Below are 15136 nucleotides of genomic sequence, written 5' to 3'. Positions count from 1 at the left end.
CCAATTGATGTTTTTGTTTCATATTGATGTTTCTCTCTCTCTCTCAAATCAATGAAAAACATAGCCTCAGGTGAGGATTAAAAAATACAATTTACAAACAACCCTTACCCCACTGCCAGCTTCTTCCCCTAGACTCTCCATCTTACTGGTGTCAGCACCCTTCACCACAGCTAGGCTCAAAAACAGCTCTCTTTTCTTCTCTCTTTATACTTCCTGTCCTACCAGACCACAAGACCTGTCAGTGCCTTGCCTTGAACCCTCATCAGCTATTTCAGGATTAAAGCATCCCACCAGTACCCTCCTCTGACTCTGGCTTCTCAGCCTATCTTTCATGATTCTAATAGATTTACATCATCCCATAACCCACAGCATATTATGCCACTCCTGCAATACTCCCCTGTTGCATGCTGTTTAGCAAAGTCCTTCACATAGTTCTCAAATGTTAATGTCAGAAAAATCACAGTTTTGATTTTAAATGCATGTCTCCCTTACCCCAACCCCCCACCATGAACTTCCAATGTGATAGTTCCAGACCAGCACCAGGAATGTGCTCTTTTTATGAGCATCTGATGCCTGGGCTCTACTCTTGGAAATACTGCCTCAGAAAGTACTCATGGCCCTCCCTTCTTGTCTCCATGTACTTTTCCAGGCCCCATCATCTCCATCCCATACTTTCTATCCTCCACTCACATTAGACCACTTGCTGACTCCAGGTGAGTTGACTCCTGAGCATCTAATCCTGTTTAATTTAACCCTGTACTGAAAAGCTGCTCTCCTTTTGTCCCACCTATGAAAATCCTCCAGCTTTGTTCAGACACTTCCCAATTTCCCAGGCCAAGTTTGAGGACCCTTTCCTCTGCTTTGTACCTGTACTTCTATAATACCACTTGTTTCATTCTTACCTTGTTTTATAATTGAGCTGCTTGCTCTAATTTTAAGCTTCTTTAAATTTTTTATTTATTGATTTTTAGAGAGAGAGGTAGGGGGAAAGAAAGAGAGAGAGAGAGAGAGAGAGAGAGAGAGAGAGAGAGAGAGAGAACATGCCAATTTGTTGTTCCACTTATTTATGTATTCATTGGCTGATTCTTGTGCCCTGGCCTAGGACCAAACCTGCAACCTTGGTATATTGAGACAATACTCTAACCAGCTGAGCTACCCAGCCAGGGAAAGTTATAAGATTTTTAGAGAAAAAGCTATATCTTAGATATTTATAGCTCCCACACATCCATCAGCAGCTCCAAAGCATAAATGAGATCTTTTGTTTGATTCTTAGGCATTTTCACATCTGGCTCAGAAGGGTGTTTTGGATTCTTAAAGATTCTTGATTCCTGCTGATCCTAACAAATCTCTTTTCCTCATTCTGCAGAAACACTTCCCTATGATCTTTCTGACTCAGATAGCCCTGTTATATTTAGCCCTGAATTCTCAATTTCTTATTTTTAAAAAGTACCATATAAAAATAGATGAAAAATATGTGAATTTACCTGTTCAAGATTATCTGGACAGATATAGTGTACACAACAATGCTATCTTAGTTGGAATGTAAAATGAATAGAAGACATAGGTCTTGGTCACAGAAGTCTTATAATATAGTGAAATAAACAAGATATCACATATATGAACCAATAGGATCACAAAACAGTGAATGGTCAAAATGTACAAAGAGTACCTAAAACAGAGGAAATTAATGAAAGTAGATATTGAAACCAAATTGGGAATGTGTTGGAAAGGGGCTGAGAGGAAATGACAGACAGGAACTGCAAGAACAAAATGTCACAAGTCTGAAAGTGATGGAAAACATATCCATTGGGCCAACCCACATGGCTTGGTTGTATAACAAGTTATCTGGTTGGTTAAGTTGAATCATATTTTCTATTATATCAAACAGATGATGAAACTTGTGAGGAGTAATCACCATGTCATTTATTTCCAATGTAATTGCTTTGGATTTTCACTGTCACCAACAGGGACCTGTCTAGCAATCTGATAAAGGAGCTACCAGCCCACATTTTTACAGACCTGAAACTTCTACAAAAACTGTAAGTTCTTCTTACCACTGTCATCAGATTTAAATGCCAACATCTTAAGCTTCCAAAGTAATAACATCCTGACGCTTCCTTCCTTCTTCTCGCTAATGGTACAAAAGGAATCTGTCGGCCAACCCTCTCTTGTATCTCCACAAGAACCAGTTTGAAAGCCTTAAACAACTTCAGTCTCTGTAAGTGAAATATGACAGAATGTTGATTATTATTTTAGTGGCTGTACTTTACTTAGAAACACACCTGATTCATATGGGAAAATCGCATCTTACAGTTTTCACAGAGAATTAAATTTGCAACTGTTTTGTTACTGAAACTTTGGTGAAAAACAAATTGTAGAAGACTTCCTGCTTCTTCCCTTTCCTATTCCTATGGTAATCAACTTGCTATCAGTCTACACAGCATGCTTGTTACTTTCCAATCAGTGTAGGGATGACTATTGTCTGAATAGTCATCTTTGTGATGACTATTCAGACAATTAATTTTGTTTAGCAGTTTAAAATTTCAAATATATTAGGCTGCAAATGGTGTCAAGAGCTCTGCCAGTTATCCTTTGTTTTTACACAGACAACATACTGTATTACCCAGCCTCAGCCTAAAGCCTTTCTTTATTTAATTCCAAAGACTAAGACTTAATGTCACTTCTTATTCTTGCTACATAGCTTTCTATTGAAAATAAATGCAAGATGTAAATTCTCTCTCAACAGCTGTTAGTTGGCATCCACTGTTGTAAAGGACTCAGTTGTTGCTCTCTAGAAGCTAGAATATTAAAAACCAAAATATATAAGTAATACATTGTTTTTAAACATATGAATAGACAAAGTGTGGACAAAATGGCTCTTTCCTTCACTCACCACATACTGAATTCTGAGAGGCAAAATATCAAGTTACTGCATCATACCTTTCTGAAAAGTCAAAGTTGTAACTATTTACTCCAAACTTTTCTTTCTACATTTCTTTCTCTGTTATCTCATGTATTTTTTTCTAAAGATTCATTTACATGTTTATTTCACATTTATTGGCCACCAACTTATTCATAGCACTGCTTGTCTTAGACACTCAAGATATAGTGACTTCCACTCTTTTGGAAACTATAGGCTATTAGTCAAACAATCACACAATCCACGAAAAGATCAATCTGTAATAAGTCCAGGCAAAAGCTAGAGAGCAAAAGAAAAAGGAGGGGAAATCCTTTTAAAAGCACTCCAGCGTTTCCTGCAGGAGGGTCCCTGTGAGGACTCAGTAGCAGTGTCTCTCCTCTGAGCTTTGTTTCTGACAACCAAAAAGCAAGGTGGTTCCTCTGTGAAGGACTCACCTGGCAAAGGAAAACTCAGGACCATGTCAAGAAATCCTTAGTCAGGTTAGTCAAAAAGACTTGGAGTGAGAATCAAACGCCTTTTCACAGTAAACCTTAGAAGTGAAAGGCTTCTGTCATTTTAGATTGTCCTCTCTGCATCCATGGTTCCTGAAAACTGGCCCACTCCCTTAATTCAATGCTACCCCAAAGAGGTCTCCAAAGAACTCATATTTGAAGAAGCATGTGGATAAATGATGAGTAGAAGGGTTATCACTGGAGCCCTCGAAGGACAGCTTCTGAGGCTGGAAGAATTAAAGGGTCATGCGTTCCATGGTTGTCTTAGAAAACAATTGTCCTGAATTAGAGCTCTTCTTGCTTCCCTGGTTTTCCCCATAAAGACACATAGGCCAGAAAAAATGACTGTATTAAAATTCAGATTCTCACAAACTCACTTAGTGATGCTCTCTGGTTAGCAGGTCCTGTCAGAAATCTTCTAACTCACATGCTATATTTTCTAAAATCAGACTATTGAGCCAAGTTCATAATTGCACAAATCACCACTGCTGTTTTAAACCAAAGAAATGAGTGGCAGTGCTGTATTAGTAATATAATTCTGCATAGGAAGTGACAAAAGAGTTCCAATGTACAGGAGACATAAAGAGAAATGGCAATTTTCTAAGATAGCTTGCTGTAAAATTCTCATCCTACTTTAAATTGGTAACATAAGGTTTTGAAGGGTGATATTTACAAAGTGACAAAGAGTGCAATTACTGAAAAGTGAAACCCTAAAAACACGAAACCTGTTGTTCCTGTTTTCCAGAGACCTGGAAAGGATAGAGATTCCAAATATAAACACACACATGTTTCAGCCCATGAGGAATCTTTCTCACATGTATGTATGTACAAAAGAACAGAGAAGACTGCATGATGGGATGTCGCAGATATTCTAGTGCAAACTGTCTCGTGTCACTGCAATGTGTTTTTGTGCAAGAAAACTCTTTTTATTGAGAACTTTTTAATTTTGTCACCTTTGGTCCCTGTTCAAATAGAATTCAATATTTGATGTGCGGACATGAATGACACTTCTCTCTGGAAATACGCTGTTTATCCAATTGAGGCCCAATAAGAGATCAGGGTACCAAAATGCCACACATTACACAAGATGAAGTCATTGGCTCAATGGTACTCAGGAGACCTGGGAACGTTAATTCACCTCTCATGAATGAGCAGTTGGCTGCTCTAAGATTTGAGCCCTTAGGAAGAAAGGTGCTTATATATATTCCAGGTGTTGTTACTGTTACTAAGTGCACTTCAAAATGGAGGTAATTAATCTTTATAGTAGTTTTTGATAAGTCACTTGAATATATTTGACTAAAGTGCACTGTGTAAGTTGTGTTAATGTATGTGTTTATGACATGATGATTTCTTTATCAACTGTGTAATTTCTGTATTCATGATTTCAAAAATTAACCATTGTTATCCACAACAATAGGGAGAATTCGAAGTAAGCTTACAAGCTGGGTGCAGCGAGTGGCTGAAATGGTTGGTGTGAAGGTGCTCTTTTGGGAAAACATTTTGTTCATGTCTGTGCCATAGGTGTAATTACTAAAGGACAAGTGTTCAATGCATGCTCATGTGGTTTTCACAATTTCTCTTTCTGTGGCACCAGTAGATGAATATTGAAGGAGGATCTCATTCCTTTGTTGCAGGCAGAATGTGAGGTCTTAGAATAGAGAGCTTCAACCTCTTTAGAACTCAATAGAGAACTTTAGTTTGAGGTCAGAAGGACCCAACAACTAACAGAAAATACGTTAACTTGGTTCCTACAAAGTGGCCTAGTTCTTCTTTCATTTTCCCTATTCACACTTACTGAAACACTCTACCACCCCAACCTTTCCACCTGCCAACCAGTGCCACAGTCACAGTGGGAGGAAAGGCCAAACCACTGAGATACCCTAGCTGGCTCTACCTGAGGACAGTCATAATTCCTGAAAGAACCAAGAGATCAAGGGTGTGCCTGGGACTCCAGGGAAGGAGGGGAAAATAAGAGAATTGTACATCAAGTTCCTTTAATTGGGTAGATGATATGGGGAAACTAGATTGTAAGCTACACAGGGCAGGGATTGCCTCCAATTTTTCTACTTGACATCCCAGCACTAAATTATGCATCATTCATTTGCTCATCTAAGAAGTGTTTGCTGAGTATTTCCCATGTGCTAGGCACTGTTCTAGATCTGAGTACACAGGATGACTAGGAGAGAGAAGTATCTGCCCCATGGAGCTTTCATGTGACTTTTGGAACCAGAAAGCAAACATGTAAACAAACAAATAGTTAATAAATGCTCTGAAAACAAGTACAGCCAGATGAAGAGATTGAGGGATGGTTCACAGAGAAGTCAGAACGATGTGACATTCTAGCGGACCTTAATGGGGAGAGAGAGCCTTGAGTATCAGAGGGAAGAGGGAAGAATCTTCCAGGCAGAGGGAAAAGCAAAAGCACCATACTGAGGAAGGGGTGAGCTGGCTAGTGTGAGGATTAGAAGAAGGCCAGTGTGTCTAGGTGGAGTGAGGCAGGAAGCGGAGGAAGTAAGCAGGACCTGGAGAGCCAGGGGGTCCCATCTCAGGAGGCCTTGAAGCTGTGGCAAAGTCAAGCTTTTTTTTAACTTGCTGGTCTACCAACTGGATGTGGAGGGAAATAAAAAGAACTAGAAGAAAAGAAATGAACTAAAAGAGGTGGTAAAAATACAAAAACAGAAAGAGTTTTTTTGGAGAAAATCCTAAACACAGAGGTCTGAGAAATGGCAATAAGCCAGACAACATCTCCAGTTCGAATGCTTGACCATTCCACACACCTGGGTCATAAACAGAAATAAAGTCTTTCCAGTCTCTGGGAAGAAATTGTGTTTCAGGCAGCTGCTTTTCCTCCTGGCTTCAGTGAGACTGAGTTTTTCTAGTCTCAAAAATGCATTTTTCCTGCCAAGGATAATGAGGCAAGCTTAAGTGAGTATACTTAAAACTATGTACAAGACAGGAATGTTTTTAGTGAGCTACCATAGGTCCTTTGCATCCCAAATTCAAGCCCCTAAATGTTTGCTCAAGATCAACTTAACAAAGACAACGTACTTTTTACAGCACCCTAGAGAATAATTCCACATGATGGGGACTTCACATTCTCATGTCCTCCCCTGACTCACTTCAGAAAAGCCACACATTTCTATATTCTTTAGGCTTATTTTTAAAAGAAGCACCTTGCCTAGAGTAACTTATTTCATGAAGAACTCTTACATTACCTAATCTTTTTTAAACAAAAACAAGCTAACCTAGTGAAGTTGCATGCCTAAGGAGCTGCAGCCCTGATGGGATTGCCGCTGTGCTTTCTGTGTCATTGCTGTAAAGTGACTCTGTTTTTCCCTTTGACTTTAGTTATTTCAAAAACTTTCGATACTGCTCCTATGCTCCCCATGTCCGAATATGTATGCCCTTGACTGACGGCGTTTCTTCATTTGAGGACCTCTTGGCTAACAATATCCTCAGAACGTGTGTCTGGGTTATAGCTTTCATAACCTGCTTTGGAAATCTTTTTGTCATTGGCATGAGATCTTTCATTAAAGCTGAAAACATGACTCACGCTATGTCCATCAAAATCCTTTGTTGTAAGTATGTTTCCTATCTACACAGATCTAGGATATATTCTGTGAGCTGTAAACTAGATATATGCTGGCCTCCAACCAATGGCATTTAATATAAATTATATATGTTGGGCAACTTTTTAAAAAAGTATGATGGTGCTATTATCTTTGATTGCTCTGTAAATTGTTACAGAGCAATTGTAAATTGTATGAGTTTCCAGGAATCTAGTACACACCCTTGGGGGTGTCTTGGAAATGGGGTAACAGGGAGCCAAAGAGTCAAGGGATAGATTCTGGAGGACAGGTTGTGAGTTACAAAATTAAACTTTGTTTAAGCCTCAATAACAATAACACCCATGCTACTCGAGCCCATAAAATTATTCTTTTCATTAAATATGTAAGTAATACTTGTTTACTGTTTAAAATCAAGCTGTCTCTAATTACCCCCACCACCTTTTTTCTTAAATTGTAAAACTAAGATGCAATGTGGTACTTAGAAATAGTGCACTCTTCAAGTCCTTGGGCTTCAAAGTACTACTGTAGTACTGTGTTTATATTCGTTCACTTAATATAGTATAAGGAAGTAGACCTAATCAGAAAACAAAAACAAATGCTGGGAACTACTAGCGTACCCAATATCCATTCCTTAACAGGTGCAGACTGCCTTATGGGTGTTTACTTGTTCTTCATTGGCTTTTTTGACATAAAATATCGTGGGCAGTACCAGAAGTATGCATTGCTATGGATGGAGAGTTTCCAGTGCCGCCTCATGGGAGTCCTGGCCATGCTGTCCACTGAAGTCTCTGTCTTGCTGCTGACATTCTTGACTTTGGAGAAGTTCCTGGTCATTGTCTTTCCCTTCAGTAACATTCATCCTGGAAAACGGCAGACTTCTGTCATCCTCATTGGCATCTGGATTGTGGGATTTATAATAGCTGTGATTCCATTTTCAAACGAGGATTATTTTGGAAACTTTTATGGAAAAAATGGAGTATGTTTTCCACTTTATTATGACCAAACCGAAGATATTGGGAGTGAAGGGTATTCTCTTGGAATTTTCTTAGGTAAATTATATTTTTTATTTTCTGGACAAATGTAATTTTGATAGAAATACCATAAATTTTGGCAAAGGCATTTTTGTTCATCTCAAATGTAAACAAATATATATGTCTGTGTCCCTTTTTAAAAAAGTTCTTGTTGTGTATTTACAGAATTTTTATTAAACTTTTCATTATAGAGATTTAGCATGAAAAAGCAAACTGTCAATATTTCATGATTTACTATATGTCAGACCTTTGATTTCATATTCATACATAGTGACTATGAGCTAGAAGAATTCTAGGTCACTTAGTTGTCCTCTCACACCACCAAGTTACTTGAACTTATTTTTTTTACAGTCTAGATATGAGTTAAATAAGTAATAATATAAAATTCTGAAAATTCACTTACAGGAGATTATCTGAGTGGAAATTCCAGGAAGGTTTAGTGTCTTTGGTAAATGATGCTCGGAAGTTAACAATGTAAGGACACTTCATAAAACTCTTCAATCCCCACTACTTTTTAAGAAAATAAGACCATGTCCCCTCTGTTACAAATGAAGGAGAAACTTAGACCTTTAAGATTAAAAACCCTTTTCATCATCTAGTAGGTATCTCTCTTGTTTAAGATTAAGGCCATTCCCTTGTCCTCCCTTTATGAAAGTATTATCATTTTGATTTCCTCTTCTTATCTTTTTCTCCCATCTAACTGGTCAATAAGCTCTATTTTTCTTTTACACAAATATTTTTTATCCAAATATGCCTCCCCTTTCTATTTCTTCTGGACTCTCAACCCACTGCTAACACCTTCCTTTAAAAACCTTACTAATTAAACCCTGAATTACATTAGCCCTGACTGGTCTTTTGTCCTCTGGGGCCCTCTCTCGTATTTGTGTGGTACCTACCACTGTTATAAACTCCCTGAGGACAGAAGGAACTATGTACACCTCTGGTCAGAGACCTTCAATGACACTTTGCTACTACCAAGATCAAGTTTAAATTAGTCACTAAAAGCCCATCACAAAATGGCCTAGCCACTGTCTCCAGCTCTTCTTTACCATTCCTTCTCTTCTTCTGAAAAATAAAAAACCCTATATGCCAAATTTTAATAATACTCCTCACATACCGTCCTATTTTATAGCTATTTTTTATGGATATGTCCTTCCTAGGGTATTGTAAACTGTTCCTAGCATAGGTGCACTTCATAGAAAGCTTCTTTCATGCGCACCAGACTATGTTATGTTACTTTACATTACATTATGTTACATTCATTAATTCAACATAAATTTATGAAGCACTTATTACAGGTCAATCACTATTGTAGGTACTGGAGATACAACAGATTTTCTTCATAGTTCTGCAGTCAGAAAGCAGGGTGAAGAGTAGACACATCCTTACATCACAGGCTGACAAGTGCATAAAGAGGAGTACATTTTCTAGGAGCCCCAGATCTGGGGACCAGGGGAATCTTCCCAGTGAAATTAATCCAAACTGAGGCCCACAGGAGAAGGAGGCATTAGCTAAGTGGAGCAGAGGTTGTGTTCAGGAAAAGACAGAGGACTTAGAGGCCCAAAGCAAGGGAGTAGGCCCAGATGAAGGGTCAAAGAAGTTAAGGTATGGGAAGAAGTTAAGGTGTGGGAATCAGCTAAAAGGGTTTTTTTAGCTCTTGTTTGTTTGGGGTTTTTTAAAACTATTATGGATAGATAAAAAGATTCTCATTCTCTCTCTCTCTCTCTCTCTTTCCCTTTCTTTCTCTCTCTCCTTTTCACTCTCTCAGAGGAGTCCTCTTTCTCTCTCCTTTTCTCTCTCTGAGAAGTCCAACTCTCTGCTTAAAGAATATAAGAACATACAATGTTTTAAATTATTTTTACATTTTAGAATAAATCAGGTTTAGAAAAAAGTTGCAAGGATAGCACAATTTCTCTATACCCATCACCCAGATTCCCTTGCTGTTTAACATCTCACATTCTTATGGTGCTTTCAGAAGATATACTTTGATCCTTTCTGTAAGTCTGTTTTCAGAATTTGTACCAGAGGATCATCTTAACAGTCATTTTATTTTATTCTTAACTTTCTGACAAGAGATCTAATATAAATCAATCTTTTAAAAAATCTTATATAGCTTTATATTGAGATCCCATAAAAAATGAAAAGTTTTGAGTAAAAACAACAGAATACCTTGAATTTATAATATTTTCCCCTAGACTCTTACATACAGTCTAAGTCAAATGAATGTTTTTAACAACTTTGATATTATATGCAAATTTTATGATCATCATAAGGTATAATACGATCACTCTTGGGATTTTTATTATAGCAAGAATATGACAAAGTGAATAAAAACTCAGTGTTACAGGATGGTGTTAAGTGAGAACTTCTGAATATATTTAACTCTAAAAGAATAATTCATATAGTTAAATTTTTAATTTTTTTCTTACTTCTTTTTTCCTAAAACAAGTCTACAAGGTTTTGAATTTTAGTTTAAATGACTATAAGCAATCTAAAAAAAGCAAAAATATAGTTTTGTTCTATGTATTATTTTTATTTAACTCCCAAAAATGAAGAATAGTGTTTCTGAAGCTATTATCTTCTTGATATTCCAAGGTTATCTTATTTATTTTTATAATATAAAGGAATGGGGTCATACTTATTTTTTAAGATGTACATATGATTACCATAATCCCTTAAGGCTTTGAATTCACAGAGAGATAAAAACAAAAGTAGTTCTTTTTCCTGCTTTAAAAAATTAAAACTTAGCTCATGATACTCAAATATGAATTTCAGAAGTCTAGAATTCTTTCTGATCTGGCAAACCTCATTCCTTCAGCTTATCCAAGCTTATACCCTTGAACCCAGGGTTTGGCTGAGTACCACTGAGCTGATACAAAAGAGTGCTTCTTGGAGGTTCAGGGTAAGAGGCACCATGTTAGACATCTCAGTAACATAGTATTTTCACTGCTGACGTGTGTTCCCGAGATGTTAAAAGCTGTGCTTTTTCTGACAGGTGTGAACTTGCTGGCTTTTCTCATCATTGTCTTTTCCTATGGTATTATGTTCTGTTCCATTAAAAAAACGGCCTTGCAGACTACGAAAATGAGGCATCACATTGGAAGAGAGGTGGCTGTTGCAAACCGTTTCTTTTTTATCGTGTTCTCTGATGCCATCTGCTGGATTCCTGTGTTTGTAATTAAAATTCTTTCCCTCTTCCGAGTGGAAATACCAGGTCTGTCCCTTCTGTTATTCCCAAGTACACAGTGCCTTCTCTTTTTTTTTTTTATTGTTATTTCTATTACAGTTGTCCCAGTGTTTCCACCTAGCCCACCCCCCCGCCCCCGCTCCCATAGTCAATCCCCATACCATTGTCCATGTCCATGGGTCATTCATACATGTTCCTCTTCTTTTCACAATTATCTCCCTCCCCCTTACCCTCTGGCTTCTGTCAGTCAGTTCCATGTTTCCATATCTCTGGTTCTATTTTTCTTATCAGTTTATTTTGTTCATTACATTCCTCTTATAAGTGAGATCATGTTGTATTTGTCTTTCACCAACTGGCTTATCTCAGCATAATGCTCTCCAGTTCCATCCATGCTATCGCAAAGGGTAGGAGCTCCTTCTTTCTTTCTGCTGCATACTATTCCATTGTGTAAATGAATCACAGTTTTTTAATCCCCATAGACATATGAAAATGTGTCTATGCCCTTTGTTTGATGAGGTCAGAACACAGTGACTTACAATTCTCCATAAATACCTACAACTTCAATATAAACAGTTATTAGTTCCCTCAGTGTTTTATACTCAGTATTCTAAGACAGCAACTGGGCAGTGGTGCAATCTAAACAAGAATAATAAAACACAAGAGTAAGAGAAAATGTCTTACTCTCTTGTCTCTACCTAAGCAAGATAAATATTCTTAACCAAGAGTACACATGAAAAATGAAAATATTCATGCCCAGGTTCTACCTCAGGCCTCTGAATTTAGTCCATAGAGGCCTTAGCCTGAGGCCTCTACAGGGGTGTTTTGGAAAAGGCCCTGTTATTCCTAGGCACATGTACCTGACTAAGAAACATGGGTCTGTGTCATGGTCCTAGCCAAATGGTCCTCACACTGGGCTCTTCAGAGCATTAGGTGCTCCATGGAAGGTGCCTCATCCAAGAGGACAGGGTCCCTGCTCACTCTCCTACTTTAATCAGAGAAAATAACCTGTCATTAGTTAGGATTGTACTTGAAGCCTTTTCTGAGACCTAGAAGTTTACCCATCTACAGGCCACCCAGGGCTTTAGCCTGAGTCTCTGAAACAGTTCTGAGATCATATTCAATTCATTGTTTCAGCCTTCTGCAAATCTACCTGGGGAGTTCATCCAGGGAGGAAAGCATGGGAAGCCCTTATAAAAGAGTGATGACTGTACAAGTAACACCTATGTCCCTCTGGTTTGTGCACAGAATTTTGAGAGACCTTGCCTGCCTGCCATCCACAGAATCCCCTCAACCTATTAGCTTAATCTAACAGCAGGGCATAGATGCCCCTCCAGCCAGAGGAGAGGTGGAAGTGAAGATAAAGGCTGACAACGTGGGAGCTTTGCTGGTGGCAAGAGCAAAGCCACAGGAATATGTGAGATCCCTCAGGGAAAGTCAGTTGTTATGCTGAAGGCAGTTAATTAGGTATTACTGGTGACAGATGGGGACCTTGGTGAACAATCTCCAGTATACCACACCTTCCCAAACATTTCAATTGCTATGGCCTAACATTTCAAATTAAACAGGACTGAACTGTCTTTTGGCTTCCATTGCTCATGGAATAAAGTCCCAGTGCTGGATGTAGCATTAAGACCGAAGGCTTGACTTGGTGTGGTGAACACACAATACAATATACAGATGATGTATTATAGAATTGAACACCTAAGACCTACATAATTTTATTAACAACTGTCATCCCAAAAATTCAATTAAAAATGTTTTTTCTTCCTCCTGCTCCACCTTCATATATTCTGTGATCCAGGCCCATTAGAATTACTGGGCTTTTTTTTTTTTTTTTCCTGAACTTCTTTTAAGTCTTGCCTTTGCTGAAGCTGTGCTCTCCACCTGGATTATACTTTCAACCTGTAAGCTTCTAGCCTATGAAACACCCTTTTCATCCTCCAAGGTTTAAGCCAAGCACTCCCTCTTCCTTAATACCATTCCACACCTCTCCCAGCCCATTCCCATCCAACTCCACTGATGAAATTTTCATTCAGTTTTGTTTGCAGTTCACGTATTGGCCTCATATGAGCTGTCTCATGTCAGCATTAGTTTTTAACGTATCCATGAGTACAGACTATGCCTTATTATCTTTCCACAGTATTTTTAACATAATATTATTACATAAATGCTTTTTAAAGTTTTTTTATTCATTGACTTGAGAGAAGAGAGACGAAGAGAGAGAGAGAGAGGTGGGGAGGAACACCAATTTGTTGTTCCACGTATTTACACACTCACTGGCTGTTTCTTGTATGTGCCCTGACTGAGGATCAAACCAAAAAAACTTGGGGTAGTTGAACAATGCCATAATGAACTGAGCTACCCAGCCAGGGCAAATAAATATTTTTTCAACTAAAGATGCTCAGCTAATCCAAAGTTTCTTCTCACAAAGAACACTTTGTGGTGTCCTTTGCTAGTATATTCTACTAGAATTTGTAATGCTTTATACAGAAGTAATGCATTAAGTTTGGAGACATACTGGTTTTTGTTCTTCAAGTCGTCAGAATTCCTTCTGAATAGGACAGCTAAAATATGAAGGCAATAAGCTCTCCAGAACAGAAATTAAGACCAAAGTCCAATCCAACCCTAGGTCAGAAGTTTCCTGAATACTGTTCTACTGATTAAGCGTTATTTCCTCACTTTCTTGTTTTTCTATAAAGAAAGGCAAGAAAAACATATTATACATTGATTTATAGTTTATGAAGTGTTTTTACATATTTCCTCTCATTTAACTTCATGACAGCCTACAAAGTAGTTATTAAAATTCAGAAAAATGAATGGTAGAACCTCACATTTAAATGGTAGAACCCTAAATGGTAGAACCTCACATTTAAATGGTAGAACCTTAAATGGTAGAACCTCACATTTAAATGGTAGAACCTTAAATGGTAGAACCTCACATTTAAATGGTAGAACCTCAAATGGTAGACTTCACATTTATGTCCCCTACACTCTTCCTGCAAAGAGATTTTCAATACAGTGAGAGAAAACATAAGTGAATGAGGCAGCCCCCTCAAAGATAGCATGCACTACAAAATGTTATGAAAATATTATGAAAAACATCTGTTTTTCACACTTTGTTTCTTTTCCCAGACACAATCACTTCCTGGGTAGTCATTTTTTTCCTGCCAGTGAACAGCGCCTTGAACCCAATCCTCTACACACTCACAACCAGCGTCTTCAAGGACAAGTTGAAACAGCTGCTACACAGACATCGGAGAAAATCAATTTTCCAAATGAAAAAAAAAAGTTTATCTACATCCATTGTGTGGGCAGATGACTACTCTTCTGTTAAACTTGGGGTTTTGAACAAAAGAACGTTTGGGGACAGTATAACAAAACCAATGTCCTAGTAATGGTTGGGTATCACTGATAATGGATGGGGATCACTGGACTTCCAATGAACTACCTGTTACAAAGTGCTGCACTTAGAAGATGCAATGCTTTTCATTTCCACCAGTGGCAGACCTTCCTGCATGGAGAACACAGCAGAATGGCTTCTGGTGTGGCAGTCCAATGGCAACATGCTATTTACCAGCTGTGGTGAGAACTGAATCTCACCCTTACATTCCTGAAGTGAGAAGTGAATCTATGTACAAAAGGCCGATGTACAGCTGGTCTCCACCTGGTCAACACTACAAAGCTACTGGTGAATGCCCACATGTTGGTACTGCATGGTTTGCTTTTAAATTGAGTTGCACTTCCATAAAATAAAAATATTGATGACATCTAATTCCAGCGTGGCCCGAGTAACATAAGCCTAACATCTCTTTCCTTGTTTTTTCAATGAAATCATCAGCATACTACTGAATGATAGCAAAGGATTTCTGAGATGTTCATCCACCTCAAGTCCTGCGCTATGGAGGCTGGTAGAGTAGCAACTGCAAAAAAAACTTCAT

At 38.2% G+C, this 15136-nt stretch overlaps 1 protein-coding gene across 2 annotated transcripts in view; it reads left to right on the top strand.

Moving 5' to 3' along the window:
- The window catches only part of RXFP2 (relaxin family peptide receptor 2), a 69049-nt gene extending 54347 nt beyond the window's left edge, over nucleotides 1–14702 (top strand). Inside the window, exons 12-18 of one of the 2 annotated variants that reach the window (XM_071220802.1) lie at nucleotides 1968–2039; nucleotides 2147–2218; nucleotides 4157–4228; nucleotides 6760–6989; nucleotides 7619–8029; nucleotides 11007–11225; nucleotides 14331–14702. In XM_071220802.1, the coding sequence (XP_071076903.1) occupies nucleotides 1968–2039; nucleotides 2147–2218; nucleotides 4157–4228; nucleotides 6760–6989; nucleotides 7619–8029; nucleotides 11007–11225; nucleotides 14331–14590 (1336 nt within the window). In that variant the 3' untranslated portion in view covers nucleotides 14591–14702. The remainder of the gene's footprint in view (nucleotides 1–1967; nucleotides 2040–2146; nucleotides 2219–4156; nucleotides 4229–6759; nucleotides 6990–7618; nucleotides 8030–11006; nucleotides 11226–14330) is intronic. The other variant, XM_071220803.1, reaches the window with a different exon arrangement.
- The last annotated feature ends 434 nt before the right edge of the window (nucleotides 14703–15136 follow it).

The sequence above is a fragment of the Desmodus rotundus genome, chromosome 3, assembly GCF_022682495.2.
Source record: "Desmodus rotundus isolate HL8 chromosome 3, HLdesRot8A.1, whole genome shotgun sequence".
Classification (NCBI taxonomy): Eukaryota; Metazoa; Chordata; class Mammalia; order Chiroptera; family Phyllostomidae; genus Desmodus; species Desmodus rotundus.
The sequence above is the reverse complement of the archived record's forward strand: the minus strand, read 5'-3'. Positions and strand labels throughout refer to the sequence as shown.